Source organism: Protopterus annectens, chromosome 11.part0 (genome assembly GCF_019279795.1).
Source record: "Protopterus annectens isolate FY-2018-M chromosome 11.part0, PAN1.0, whole genome shotgun sequence".
Taxonomy (NCBI): domain Eukaryota; kingdom Metazoa; phylum Chordata; order Ceratodontiformes; family Protopteridae; genus Protopterus; species Protopterus annectens.
The window spans coordinates 1,220,159,470-1,220,175,360 of NC_056745.1; the positions used below are offsets into that span (position 1 = coordinate 1,220,159,470).

At 37.8% G+C, this 15,891-nt stretch overlaps 1 protein-coding gene across 1 annotated transcript in view; it reads left to right on the plus strand.

The window, feature by feature from the left end:
• The first annotated feature begins 1,012 nt into the window (after positions 1-1,012).
• The window catches only part of LOC122815048 (regenerating islet-derived protein 4-like), a 109,876-nt gene continuing 94,997 nt past the window's right edge, over positions 1,013-15,891 (plus strand). Inside the window, exons 1-2 of the mRNA XM_044087295.1 lie at positions 1,013-1,184; positions 7,536-7,673. Coding sequence (XP_043943230.1) covers positions 1,020-1,184; positions 7,536-7,673 — 303 coding nt within the window. The 5' untranslated portion in view covers positions 1,013-1,019. The remainder of the gene's footprint in view (positions 1,185-7,535; positions 7,674-15,891) is intronic.

The following is a 15,891-nucleotide window of genomic DNA, read 5'->3' on the forward strand; positions in this document are numbered from 1 at the left end:
TACTTCTTCTAATCTATTATTTGGTTACCTGATATGGTTTGAGTTTCTTGGCATGATAACTGTTTAATGACAATTCATTTACTGTGTCTTGTTTTATGAATATACACTTTGTATCTGGTTCCATTTGTTAACAGGTAAAGAAAATAATTTCTTAAATAAAGTTGCACTTGAACTAGCCAGGAACTAGTATAAATCATTATATATTGATTAAGAGATCCAAAAGTAAGTGAACCTCTGTTTTTCTTGAACATAACCAACCTACAACCATGCTTTGTGCCTTTGGAGTAGGTTAAAAAAATAAAGGCCGAAATGATAAGTCCTCTGTGTGGAGTCCTTGCTGTTGTTGATATCTTTTCTTCTTCGCAGAATTAGTGATTCCCAGAAAGGTGACTCTCTTAAAGGTTCTATAACCAGAGATTCAGACACTTATGCATATGCTCATGACAGTTCTTAAAAAGGCAAAAGGATCCACATGGAATTATGTCGGCTTGATTATTTACTTTCAAGTTTTTCTCTGGAACTGGTGAAGATCTAAGTCAGTCTCTACAGTCTACATCTTGTGTTGGCATGAGATTACTACATTCCCAGATCGCTGATTAATGCCAATATTTCTAATTGTAATGTATGGTCTGCAATCTTACTTTATTTCCAGTCAGCAGCCTCATTATTTATACATTTTAACCATTAATGTTTATATATAAAATATTTTTTAAGACTCATATTTAATAAAGTTTGTGTTTTCTTTCTCTGAAGCCTGGCATTATAGAGCATCATTTAAAAATATAGGCTAGACTTTGACTCATACTAAAGTAATAAGTGAGATAAAGACAATAATATTAAGTGTTGTATTTCAAAAATGAGTATCACTGCTATTACATAGTACAGCATCAATTTGTTTAGCTATAGCTACTTAAGTGTAGTAAAATTCTTTCATGTGCTGATGTTTTGTGTTATCATGCCACTAGGATGTCAATGATAATGAAGTCCTATAATCTGTATCTTTTTCAGAACTAGCTACAATGTCAAGCTCGCTTGTGATTGCCCTAATCATCATTTTTGTCTCTCTAAATGAAGCAAATGCTAGCTCAGCTCAGGCCCGGAGCAGCTGCCCTCCAGGCTGGTTCTACTACAAGTCTAACTGCTATGGTTACTTTCGGCATAAACTCATCTGGTCAGATGCAGAGGTATAGTCAAACACTGTTAATTCAGAAATCTCTTTAGCAATATTTTCAAAATGTGTGTGTGTGTCTGTGTGTGTGTGTGTGTGTGTGGTATATATATATATATATATATATATATATATATATATATATATATATATATATATATATATATATATATATATATATATATATATATATATATATAAGCATAACTATCAATGTATAAATACATTGAACCATACTTCATTGACTGCAAATGGTCAAAAGTTAATGACATCAATCCACACAAGGTGGAAACACAACACTAAACCAATGTGCTTGCAGGGGGCAAGAGACACAAACCCCTGCGAGTTTTGTGTGTGTGTGTGTGTGTGTGTGTGTGTGTGTGTGTGTGTGTGTGTGTGTGTGTGTGTGTGTATATATATATATATATATATATATATATATATATATATATATATAGCTCTGTGTGTGTGTGTGTGTGTGTGTGTGTGTGTGTGTGTGTATGTATGTCATTTGTGAGATCACAACACAGTGGGGAATGGGTAAAGTCCCTGTTTTCCACTGTACAGCAATCTCAGCATAAGAAAGCTGGCACAGTTCGACAAACTGATTTTCAATCAGCTGCACAGGCTTTTCACCCATTGATGAAAGGCAACTTCGACTCAAAGATATGGTTATTTATATAAATATATATATATATATATATATATATATATATATACAATATATATGGGTCTACTTTGTTTCATTGAAAGCTCATTTCAATGAATTTCAATTCACCCTGACCAAATCGCTGAAAGCTCAAATTACTGGAAACTCATTCGCCAAATCTCATTTCACTGAAATGAATTACTGGCACTATGTAGAGTACTGTAAGGCAAGTAACAGGTATATGCCCTTTTCCCCACTGTAGTGCGAGGAGTTAGTATACATAGTTAGGGGGTGTGTGCCTCACACACTGCCCATATCTATATATGCTAACTACAGGATCACACTACAGTGGGGGAAAGGGCATATACCTGTTACTTGCCTTACAGTACTCTACACAAGGTCTACTTCATTTCACTGAAAGCTCATTTCACTGAAACTCATTTGACTGAGCACACTTGAGTGAAAGCTCACTTCACTGAAAACTCATTTGACTGAAACTCATTTTGCTGAAAGGTATATGCCCTTTTCCCCATTGTAGTGCGATCCTTGAGTTAGTATATATAGTAAGGGGGGTGTGGGGTGTGTAGCCTCCTACCTATTTTATACATTTTAAACCATATACATGGATACTTTCAACTCCAATGAATAACTCTTTTTATACCCAAACTATGTGGGGGGCTACATCCCTACACCCCCAACACACCCCCTTACTATATATACTAACTCCAGGATCGCACTACAATGGGGAAAAGGGCATATACCTTTCAGTGAAATGAGTTTCATTCAAATTAGTTTTTAGTGAAGTAAGCTTTCAGCAAAGTGTGTACAAACAAATGAGTTTCAGTGAAATGAGGTTTCAGTAAAGTGAAGTACACCCCTCTACACAGTGCCAGTACTTCACTTCAGTGAAATGAGATTCAGTGAAATGAGTTTTCAGTAATTTGAGCTTTCAGCGATTTGGTCAGGGTGATTTGAAATTCAGTGAAATGAGCTTTCAGTGAAACAAAGTAGATCCGTTTATAATATATGATTGTCTTTCAAACATTCAAATGTTCATTTGTCTGAATGATGAAAACTCTGACAAAAGTGATTGAAAATGGGAAAAAAAATCACAAATTGCTAGTCTTTTTATGTACGAGATTGGGCTTCAGGTGGGATTGGGAATCTGCCCCTTTCCCCACTGTAGTCTATTCTCAAAGTTGTTATATGTAATTACAGGAAGTTTGGGTTTTCTTTGCAATTTTTTTTTTTGTGTACTTGTGTTTTCTGCAATTATATTTGATTGCTTACATATAATCTTGGTGTATATGTAGCTATGTGAGTTAAATGTATTTATATAGATATATAATTTCATGACCTGTGCATGTGTCTCATTGTCCCATTAGAATCATGCATGTACATTTGTTCTGCATATCTAGTGATAATATATCTAAACTATTTCATTTACAGAAAGAAAACAGTGTTGCATTGCAAGCATCCTTTGTCATATAGATTAATCTGGAGTTATATTCATTGTACATTAAGTAACATTACAGTTTTTATGCATTACTGTACTGTATTAAGAGCTGAAATGTACTTATTTTGTCATTTTGCTGTCTCACTTCTGTCAGCAGGAGATAGAAACCATCAGTGCCCATACCATTCCCACCAAACCCAATTATAATTACCATTGTAGGTGCTCCGTACGATGTCACATTCTCAGATAGTCATTATTTATCTCTCTTCTTTTTAGTGAATTCTTAATGCACACCAAACATAGTTTAGAGATGAAAATTGCCACATTCTTCATCATAACACTCACTCTCCTAGTCACAATAATACTCTCTTTATTATTATCTGGAAATATCCACCCTAGTGCCGAATCAGCATTAAACAATAAATTCATGTTCCTCCCTAGGACTGTTGATGCAGACAGTATGCGAAATAAATCTCCTAGCTATAGGACTGGGTTTGTGATAAACTCTGACACTTGGGATAACCTGTGACACTTGGGATTGCTGTATCTTGCTCCCTATTATAAGAATATCATGTATTGTAAAGTAAAACATGGTGGTGTTTTCCTACTCAGTGTGACAAATCCATCCTTTGCTATCATATGCATTCTTTGCCCAATGGCACTAAAAACTTTATTTGGATTATTTGCTAGTGAGTTACTGGCGACAATGAAAAAGTCAGCTTTAGTCTGTTATTTAGATTTCCTTCCTCATCTCCCACCATAGTCAGATGCACTGTCTCACATTACCTTTGATAACTGAACATAATTCTATAGTCAGGGATGACTTAAACCCATATATTTATATTAGTTCTGCCATATCCACTTGCATCACAGCAAGAAAGCTTTTCTTCTGTCATGCCAAATTATGTACCAGCCTACCAGAACAAATCCTATGTCTGAACCTTTACTAATGTCACTGAAAATTTCAACAGTTCATACTAATGAGCCATATTTAGTCTCAGCACTTTATTCTGCCAACGGATGTTACTTAACAGTTTCAAAAGGCACATTATCTCAAACATAATAGCTTCACCATACTCATATTTGAGCTTGCTGGCTTAGGTTGGAGGCCCGTTTCTGACCCAGATAAGCAGTAACAAATCTATCTGTTCTATTTCATCAGTATATTTCTCCACTGTGGGATAAACATTATCCTGTAAAACTCAAACAGACCAATCATACAATGCTTCATGAATTAGTACCTAAACTCACCAAGTCATTGCAATAAGGAAAAAGCATGAGTTTCATAGAAGTCTTTAAATAATCTCTCTGTCTGAAATCATTACCATAATGTTAGTAGCTAGAATAAAAATGTAACAAAAATACAAAATATATAAAATAAGGACAAATCTCTCTCTTTAAAAAATTAAAGTTGTTCTGATGTAATAAAATAAAATCTTAATGAAAAATCAAACCATAACACAGATATTACTCTTCAGATAAACACCTTCATGTGTCTTTACTTTGAGTACTGCCAGTATATTGGGCCACCACTTTAAGACAAAACCTATATATTACCCTTTCAAGTCAGTTTTCTGTGAAATAAGTTTACGTCAAAGATATTAGCTGCAAGATTAGAATAATTTCTAACTATGCTCAACCAGAATCTGATAGATGTTATCCAACATTTCTGAATGCTTGACACTGTGTCTACATTTTTGCCCTTGAACATTTGAATTCCATATCAGGGCTCTGCCAATATAACCATTTTATATTTTTTTATAAAACATTTGCTTCAAAACATAATCATAGCAGAGACAACTGAGTCTACTTAAAAAAAACAGCATTAGACTCATAGTGCTGTAAGCATAACAACATGATTCTGCTGTGAGTTTCATACACTCCAAGGTGTAGAAGGGTGAGGCATTATGTTCCATGAATCTATTATTTCTGCTTGTGTTCTTAACCCAGTGGGCATTTTTCCTCATCTCTGTTTATCTTCTTCCTCATAAGAACTGGGGCTGTTTTACATAGGTGGGTCTGAGATATTTAGAGGTGTCTCTTATCTGAAAAAGGATTTCTCCTGAAACACGTAGGAAAAACTCTGTTATCTCTGGTGGGTGGTGGTCTAAAGATCAATAAATAAAGTTTGATAAAATGTAATTATTTATTTATTTTACATTTGTTTACCCGGAAAGTCCAACTGGACACATGTCCTTTTTCAGTGGAGGCCCGGGGAGTTAAGCTCCAGTAAGCAGTATAAACATGTAGATAAGATAAATGATACAGCAATAATTTAATTTACATACCAATTCAACAATAGGACAAAAATGAGCAATACAGCATCTACTGGAAGCAATAATAAAAGAACTGTACTTGAGTTTGGACAAGAAGAAGGCAAGTTACAATAGAATAAGGAAAGAGAATGAGGTGCGAAAAAATAAAAGTGATAAAAGGACAGAAGAATGGGATATAAGAAGAAATCCGAAGGCCATGTGGAAAAGTGTTTGGAAATAATACAAAAAAGGTGGTTCCAGGAGGGCAACTTAGGCTGATGCATTGGAAAATGAAAATTAAGATACGTACATCATCACAAATTATATTGAATTTTCAAAAGTCTTTAAATCTCTGACCTTGATAAATTAGCATGCCTTATTAAGTGGTTTAGTATTAGCACAGAATGAATCCAGTAAGCTGACTTTTTCATACAGAAGTGTTTCAACTCCATATAATATTTTAGTAGTAAATGATTTGTTACCACCTAAACAATCAATTATTGGCGCATTTATTTTTGGGAGAGAGCTGTACTTGGTGAATCAAAGGCATACTTCTTGATTGACAGATGAGAATGTAATAGCATTAAAGATTATTATGTAATTTTATATGAATGTACACCTTTCAGTTGGCATATATGGAAAAAACAATAAAGTTAAAATAAGGCTAAAGGGACACCTAAGAGAAGTATATACTGTCTCATCTGTTAGTGTTGTTGCAGTACACATTAATTCTTTCCATAATGTTAATATTAAATCAATAAAACAGGTAGCATTTTATGCCTTGTTAGATAAATAATAGTGGCTGATTTGAACAAATGTTATTAAAATTAGAGACTAAATGTATTTTAAAATATGGCACATTATTTCCACAAGAAATGAATACTGATGTAAATTGGGTATCTATGACTGAATATTCTGTTGTCAAGTATTTCAATTGTTATCTAATTAATTTTTGCATTTGGTTTAATGCATTATTTATTTATTTATTTATTTATTTATTATTTATTTAACATTTGTTGACCGGGAATGTCCGACTATGTTCCACAGAGCCTGTTTTCAGCGGAGGCCCGGGGAGAAATGTTCCAGATGCATAATATAATGTATTATGACTGTTTTTATTAATTGATTTTTGGGTGTGTACATAAGCTGTCTATTGTAGAATATTATAACTTTTGAAGACTGGTTGCAGCCAAGAAGTCATGTCAGATTAGCAGTAAATATGTTTATCAGGTTCCTACCCACAGTGTGTAATTTTGCCGTATTTGGATATGGTTCCTTTACCCTCCCAGACCACATTAACATGAAACTAAGAATTCAAATATTACACACGTTACTGAGAAGTTTATTTATGCCTGCTATTTATACTGCCTATCCCACACACAGGCACAGGGTCTGTCTGTCTCTCTGCCTGTCTTTTATACACAGACACATACACACACACACACACACACACACACACACACACACACACACACACACACACACACACACACACACACACACACATGCACACGCTCGCATGCACACTCACACACACACACACTCACACACACACACACACACACACACACACACACACTCAGTACAGCACTCCATTTTTTTGTGCTTAGTCTGGTTTAATAAAAGTTTAAATGAAACAGTATATTGCTGCTCATGGTAGAAACTTATTGACTTTTGCTGGTTTCATAAATCATAGAATTACTGTCCTTTATTTAGTCCTTGTCTATTATTTGATTATAACTAAACATAAACATTTTTAAAACAATGGTGTACTGCTATTTCTAAAGTAGTGGTTGTACTTTTATTTTAATTCCAACAAATATGCGTTTTTGATATAATGACTTTTGTTCTCATAAAAAGCAGAATTATTCAGGTAAGGCATGATCAGAATGCCCATTGCTGAAAGCAGTGTGACACATAACAGACATATGAAAGACTGCAGTTTGGAAGATTAAAACAGCAAAGAAGCATAATTAATTTTATTATTTGTTTTTTTTTTTTTTACAGGTTGATTGTCAAGCATATGGACATGGAGCTCATCTTGCATCCATCCAAAATGATTTGGAAACCAGCATAATTTCTTCTCATATAAAAGCATATCAAAGAACTACTAATGTCTGGATTGGCCTACATGACCCAGAACAGGTAAGGCCCAATATAACAACCAAGCAGATAAGCCTGCAAGTGCCAGCACAATCAAACATGGCAATTGTAGTCATAACTAAATAATGACAAATATGATATTTCCAGAACCAAGATTTATTGAGTAAATAACTGAAAGAGCAATATTCAGGGCTGCACATGAGCTACCAGTTTAAATAACAGGACAGCCTCCTGAGGGATGAACCAGAACTAGGAAGTGGGGAAAAGAAACCAAAAAATATTTGTACCAAATAAGATCTGGAACCACGAACTTAAAGAAAAAAAGCAGTAAAAGCTTTTATGTTATAAACCATCAGTTACATAATGCACTTGGTGCTTGAGGACAGACCAATGACTAGAATTGATAACTGTAGTTTTCATAATAACTGACTGGAGACAAGTCAACAACATTATCAATAAGCCATTGTGATATGTATAATGTTCCAAAGGAAATATAAGCAGAAATATAGTTCAAAACTATAACAAAATTAAAAAAATACTTTCTCCAAAAATCAGATATCTGCCTATGCCATGACAACTATGTATTGTAGATTATAGATTAGTACTATATTATATAAGTATAGATTATAGATTAGTACTGATGTCCCGCTCACCAGGCTGAACAAGGAGAAGGTCATGGTGAGCTGCCTGTCGGGAGCTAGGATCCGCCACATAACACAAGCACTCAGGTCACTCCAAGGCAAGTACAAATATGACTCAGTCATTGTCCATGTTGGTGTGAATGACCTGAGACGTACCTCCCTGGACTACATGAAAAGAGACATAGAGGAGCTCTCTGAGCATGTAGCCCAGGCCGGTATGACCCTGACCTTGAGTAGCATCTTACCTCACCAAGAATGATGACACAATATGAAGACAGGATGATCAGTTTCAACAATTGGCTTAAGTATTGGTGTCATTCAAAGGGGATCCAATGCCTGTCAGCCTGGGATGACATGCTCGACAAGCCACAATGCTTTGCTAGGGACGGCTTGCACCTGTCACCCCTGGGCTTTCGGATATTGGCAAAGGCTCTTGCTACCCCATAGTGCCTTTTTTAGGCAAGGCTCAAAAGACAAACCCACCTCCATAGGTATCACAAAGGATAAGAAACTAAGAGTAATGCTACTCAACGCCAGAAGTCTAAACCTCAAGATGCACGCACTTGAAACTCTCCTTAGCATGGAGAACATCGATATCTGTGCAGTAACAGAAACCTGGTTCAAGGCTCCCAAGAGCACCCTAGCACTACCAGGTTATACCTCATACCATGCTTTTCGGCCCCAAAACTTAGACAGAACCACAAAAGGAGGGGGAGTATCAATATTCATCAAAGATACCCACACCTCCAGGTTGGTGGCACAGCACGAAGCATCAGAGACTATCCATGTGCAACTAACAGTGGGTAAAACTGCCTTCCAGTTTATAGCCTGCTACAGACCACCCTCCCAAACCCAGGAACCTCACTTGGCCTTCCTGAGAACACTGGAAAATATGAAGGTCTCTCCAAACACCATTATATTGGGTGACTTCAACTACTCAAACATAGACTGGGAGCATTACTCTAGCTCCAACACCCTAGCTCAAAGGTTCCTAGAATTTATAAACTCAAATGCTATGGAACAACTTGTTACCACTCCCACAAGAGGGGAACACATACTGGACCTGATCATCACCAACATGGGGACTCTATGCTCCAGACCAGAAGTGTATCCCTCACTGGTAAGATCAGACCATAAACTAATCTCACTGGATATTCACATCCCGACCCCACCCCCTGCCCAGAAAACCACAGTGAAAAACTTCTCTAAAGCAAACTTCACACTCCTCAAAACCGAAGTGGAATCCTTCAAAGCCTCCCGGGCCTGTGGAAAGTAAGGCCCAGACCACAGAATCCTTTATAAACGCATTCTATGAACACCTTCAGGAATGCATGGATCATGCAATCCCAAATAAAACCAAGACCCAATCTTCCAAAGGCAGACGTCCTGTCTGGTGGACCCCAGCCATAAACAAACTATACAATAGAAGGAGGAAGCTACTACATGATAGAGCAAAATCCCAAAAAGGGAAGGCATCTCTGATCAGTATTAGCAAAAAACTATGGGCACTCATAAAATCGTCTAAGGCCAGCTTTGAGAGAAAAATTGCACGGACACTAAGGATAATCACAAGGCTTTCTTTAGTTATGTTAGGAACCTGGGTGGGAATTCCCAGATATGCTCAGAATTAGTCCAAAATGACAAAAAATACACCGAACCCACAGACATTGCCAACATCCTAGCTGACAGGTTCAGTGCAAACCCCCCCCCCACCACCAAAAGGGCAAATATCTATCCCAGCAGAGTGCTGCCCCCCTGACATCTCAGATGCTCAGGTAAGAGCCGCCCTCTCCCAAGCAAAAAACACAGCATCAATGGGACCAGATGGTGTCCCAGGCTGCGTCCTACATGAACTCCAAGAGGAGCTAAACCCAAACATAAAACTACTGTTCAGTCTCAGCCTTACTACAGGATATGCACCCAAAGAGTGGCGTACAGCAACAGTTGTCCCTCTCCACAAAGGTGGTACCTCAACGGATCCTGGAAACTATCGCCTCATAACCCTGACTAGCTTGGTCTGCAAAGCTATGGAAAGGATCATCATGGACCTCATAAATAAAGATATTGGGGACCTACAGACACTGGATCCTACCCAGTTCAGCTTTGTTAAGGGCAGATCCTGCCTCTTAAACCTGGTCGATTTCTTTGAAACAGTCACCAAGGCCATTGTAGAGGGAAAGGTGGTCCATACAGCCTACCTGGACCTCACGAAAGCCTTCGATACAATACCCCACTCAGGCATTATAGTTAAGCTCACCAGCTTAAATATAAACCCCTATGTCACTAGATGGGTTGCAAACTGGCTCAAGGACAGAACCCACATGGTTAGAATTGCTGGAGCCATGTCAGACTCCAAACCAGTTACAAGTGGCATCCCACAAGGCTCAGTCCTGGGACCTCTCTTGTTCGGTATATATTTCTTGGAGGTACAGGCCAACACAGAAGGACTGTGGCTGACCAAGTTTGCAGATGACTGCAAACTGGGTGCCATAATCGACTCTCCAGCCGACACAAGCATCCTCCAAAAGGGCCTCATAGAAACAGACAACTGGTGCCAGAGCCATGGCCTCAAGCTAAATGCCAAAAAGTGTATAGTCATCCCCTTTGGCTGAAACAAAGTGCCCACAAATTACCACATAGATGGTAATCCATTAAGTACAGAAGAAGTAATTAGGGACCTGGGGACCCAAGTTGATAGCAATCTCTCATTTGACAGCCACGTGGCCAAAGTGGTTAGAAAAACATTTTATATAGCCCACCTAATCATGAAGGGATTTACATCTAGATCAGGGGAGGTCATCGTGCCTCTTTACTCATCCCTCATCAGACCCATAATTGAGTACAATGCCCCTTTTGGGATGTACCTTACCAGACACCTGCAGCAACTGGAAAGACCCCAAAAGTACCTCACCAAGAGGATCAAAGGGCCCAAACAGATGTCATATGCTGCCCGGTTAAAGAAACTCCAGCTCTACTCAGTGGCATACTGCCTGCTCAGAGGCGATCTGTGCCTGACGTATAAAGCCATGTCCAACCCGGAATTAATGGACATGCTACACCTCAGAAAATCCAAATCCCATCGAGCTACATGCTCAAGAGACTTGAACCTCAGCACTGAAATAAATAGGACATGCTGGAGGGACAGATTCATAACCCAGAGGCTCCCTTCACTCTGGAATAAAATCCCAGTCCAGGTTAGGCAGAGTCCCTCACTGACTCTCTTCAAGAGGAATCTTGATGAGTGGATGGGAGATCGTAGGTTTACCCCAGGTATCACTTCTGTGTCACTATTAGACAGAGGCACAGTATACTAACCTCGGAAAAGGGCATAGCAAAATTAATTTAAAATGGGTGGCGAAAGCCAAACACACTCTGGCTAGGCTTATAATGCCCTAGGGTAGATAGCCTAGTATGAACATATGAACCTATGAACCTATGAACTAGGCTAACTGCCCTTGTGGGTCATTTTAAGCTTAGCCAATTAATCAATCACTGTACCTTCTGTCTGTAAGGTAAACACCTTAACCATTATACCAACCTTCCATTTCTAAATTATGAAGCTAAGAACAATAATTTTTTTTAGCACAGATTCAACAGTGATGCATTTTTCCAGTATTTCAGTTCCACAAAGCTAATAAACTGAATTCTAGTATTACACATCTAAACCCAATTGCTGCTTACCACCATTTGGTAATTACACTATGAAGTGCCAACTTGTTGCTTTATAACTAAAGTAAAGTTGTTATATAGTAGTGCCAGATAGCTTCAGTATCTTTCACCGTCTTTGGTTGTCAGTGTCTATTTTGCTGAAAATCAACCTTTTATGTAAATCTGTTCTTGTGCAGATCAGACAATCTTTCTGTTTCTCCCAATCTGTCATTTTCCATAGTAAGGAACAGTAACAGTACAAGAGAGGAACAGCTAAAGGAGTAATGATGACTTATAATCAGTGGTGAGAAAGAGCAGGAAGATTAAGAATCAGTAATAATTGTAGTAAGAGTAATGAGGAAGATGATAAGGATGAGTAGCAGGTGTAACAGAACTAGTCTGTACAAGAACTAGTAAGGGTGATTTATTTATGACAGTGGCAGCGAGAAAGAGCTGGGGAATTAAAGATGAAGAGTAATTCTAGCAGTAGTCGTGAGGAGGAATAAATATCATCCTTTTAATCTTGGGGTGTCTCATTGATGACCCGAATGTTGAAATCTAATGATCAAGTGCCTGTTCTCATTGTCTGATGCAGTGCTCAGTGTTCAGTCAGTGACGTACACCCATACAATGGGATCTGCACATGCTTTCTATAAGTGCTGATACTATCAGAATGGGCAATGCATGATAAGGAACTTTTGAAGGGACAACAGAGCTTGGATTTGCATTTTGCAGACCAGGAAGGCATTATGTATATCTGAAAAGTGCCTGAGTCTCTGTAACAGAAAGAAACATTGACTTGCAGTATTGCATAGCTGCTTTAACTGCTGATGATGATGCCCACAATGTGTGAGTAGAAACTGTTGTGAGTTGCAGTTATTTGTGACCTTGCAGTTGTTTGTGACCTTTGCAGAAGATGAGCATAGCAGTAGAAATGGGAGAGTGAAGCAGCTCTAGGGTCTGCAGATAACCTGTACAGTACAGTCACATCTCAAAGGGGTTACAGGAAGTGTAATAATGAACATTATCTCTATCGGTGTGACTGTAACTGCAATGTCAGGAAGTGCTGGTGCTGGACGTGGAAGCTTACAGACAAGTGTAAAATCAGAATGTTGACAACAACTGCAGCTGACATTGAGGAACTGAGGCATCATTGGTGACAATGACTGCAGCTGACATTGAGGAACTGAGGCATCATACATCTCAGCACCATGGGCTGGGGCTTATGCTATTGCTGTTAGGGTATAGGTATCTCACTACCATAAGCCAGATGCTAATGCAGTTAGGATGTAGGTACCTCACCATCATGAGAGAGATAGTATTACAGTTAGGGCACACTTACCTCACTACCATGGGCTGGATGCTTTTGTGGTTAGGTTGTAGGTACCACACCACCATGGATGAGAAGTTGTTGCAGTTAAGGTACAGATGGTGTGACAAAAGATCAAACGTATGGCACATTACAGCCTCAAGCCTCCCTGTGAGGTAGTAGAAAATGCCATTGCTAGTACCTCAGGTGAAGACACTCAGGCCTCACCACCAGAAAAATACTCTGTTAACAGATAGAAGAGTGAAAAGGAAGGATCTGTCTGATGTCAAAGATACAGCTCTGGCTGTGGCATGTCATCCCAGAGCAGCTGCCCCTGAAGTAAGGGGTATTCCTTGTTAAAAGCATGCATCAGGGACATAATGTAGTTCTCATGTTGACCACAGAGGACAATTTACAGGAACTGCACACATCCACCATGTAAATAATTTAAGGCATCTTGCCCATGAGAGCCTACCAATATCACTAACTATGTATAGTAACAGCTAGCTGTACCCTCTGTGCTATGCTGTGTCTTCCAAGAGAACACAGTCCTGTAGCACTCTGCTAAATATGACTGTAGAGCTGACAGAAGATAGCAGTAACTTAAACTTCACCCTATGGCTTGGATCATGACTGAAAAGGATTTTTGAATCAGCCTATCTATCCATTTATCAAATTAATATAATATTATATTATCACTGTAATGTAATGTCTGTGCTACAAGTTCTTGATAGTGGAGGCAGGCACATTTGTCAGTTAAACTGGAGGCATTATGGGAAATGTTCTTACCAGCTCCAAAAAAGCTGTAGGAGCACAATGATCACAGTCACAACCTGTGTGAGCCTCTCAAAAAAGTTAACTAAATTGAGTAGGCAAGATCTCCTTTTGACATATCTGAACTGATGTGGGTCTATCCTTATAACATTTAATACTGGATTAAAATGTTGGAAAAAACAAAATAATAAACATATTATGAATCACAAAGAATTGGATAAGATTTTTATGGTCTCTACATTTAATATATATATAGTGAAAATATTAAGAAATGTATTTTACATTTTTGGGAATTTTTGAGAAATTATGGAGAGCTTAATGAATTATTAGAAAAGAAATTGATTTTTTCTTATAAAAGAGGGAGGAATATAAGGGATATGATAGTGCATACTAAATTTTGTATACCTGGATAGAAAATACATGAACAAATAGCTATTAAAGGAATGGTACCATGTGGGAAATGTAAAAGCTGTCCTTATGTAATTAATTTTTTTCCACGTATGAATGGAATTATTTTTAAACCTAATGGCCATTTTAATTGTAGGACAGAGCGAGTTATTTATGCCATTAAATGTGGTTGTGAAAAATTTTATGTGGGTCAAACTAAAAGAATGTTCAAAACTAGAATTATGGAGCATTTAAGGGATATAAGGGCAAATAAATTAGAAAGTCCCTTAGCCCAATATTTCTTTGAATTTCATGGGGGAAAATGTGATAGTTTGCAGGCTACTGTATTAGAGCAGATTTTTATAAATGAAGTCAGTGAAGGTAAAATGAAAATATATACTTTTAAAGAAAGAAATTATTTTTATTTTGAAATATGAAACTTTAATTCCTAAAGGGTTAAATACAGAGTGTTGTTGGAAAAGTTTAATTTAAAGTACTGTTTTTTTAAGGATACATTTATTTTTATGCTTAATTGAATGTTTAATTGAATAATTAAGTGGTTATTGTTATAAATACCTTTGGTATATGTGAATTGTTACTCCTTGAAGGCTTTTTTGAGCCGAGGCGCTAGTGAGAATAAAGTGTTTTTCCACTGGTACGTTGTTTCTTTTCTGTGGTGTGGCAGTTCGTTGCTTTGCAAGCTATCCTTATAACATGTTTGATATCATAGTTTATGCTGCAGTGGTGGTGCTGCGGTAGCGTTGTCGCCTCACAGTAAGACGCTGTCCGGTTCGATTCTCAGCTAGAGCATCTTCTGCGTGGAGACATGCGTGAATGAGTGTACCTTTGTTGAAGGTTGTGCGTCAGAGCTGGCAACTTGGTACGTAAAAATCTACTGCCAATCATTAGTGGACCGGAGTTCCGCTGTGGCGACCCCTAACTGGGAAAAGCCGAAAGAAACAACATGTAGTCATATGTAATGATTCCATGGCTTTGCAAATCAGATCAGTCAGGCTAAATAGGACTGTAGTTCTTTCATTGGTGTCAGGGCTACACTTGTGTCAGGTCATCACCACTGCAGCTTGTGGTAGTTAAACTTTGGTTAAACAATTTTCCCCAAGGGAGTGTTTGGCACTCTTTATTAGACATCCAGATAAATAATAAGGCCCCACAGAAGTAATATTTTTGGTTTCAGACAGTACGTGCTTCTTTGAGATATTAGGAGGAATAAGAGAATCAAGAATTTGTGGAAGATAGCTGTTTCAGAGGTAAACTGAGCACAAAATTTGTCTTCTAGTATATTTGCTATGTCTAACAAGCCTAAATGGGTAGTGCCATTTTGGATAAGTTCAGACACTACTAGGGGTTAACTTCTTAGTCTTCTAATATAACTAAAGAAGAATTTATAGACTTCATTTGCACCTTTTTATAGCCACTTCATACATCAGTCTAGTGCTGCTGTGATGAGATGTTGAGAGTAGTGCATTAGGTTCACAGACTA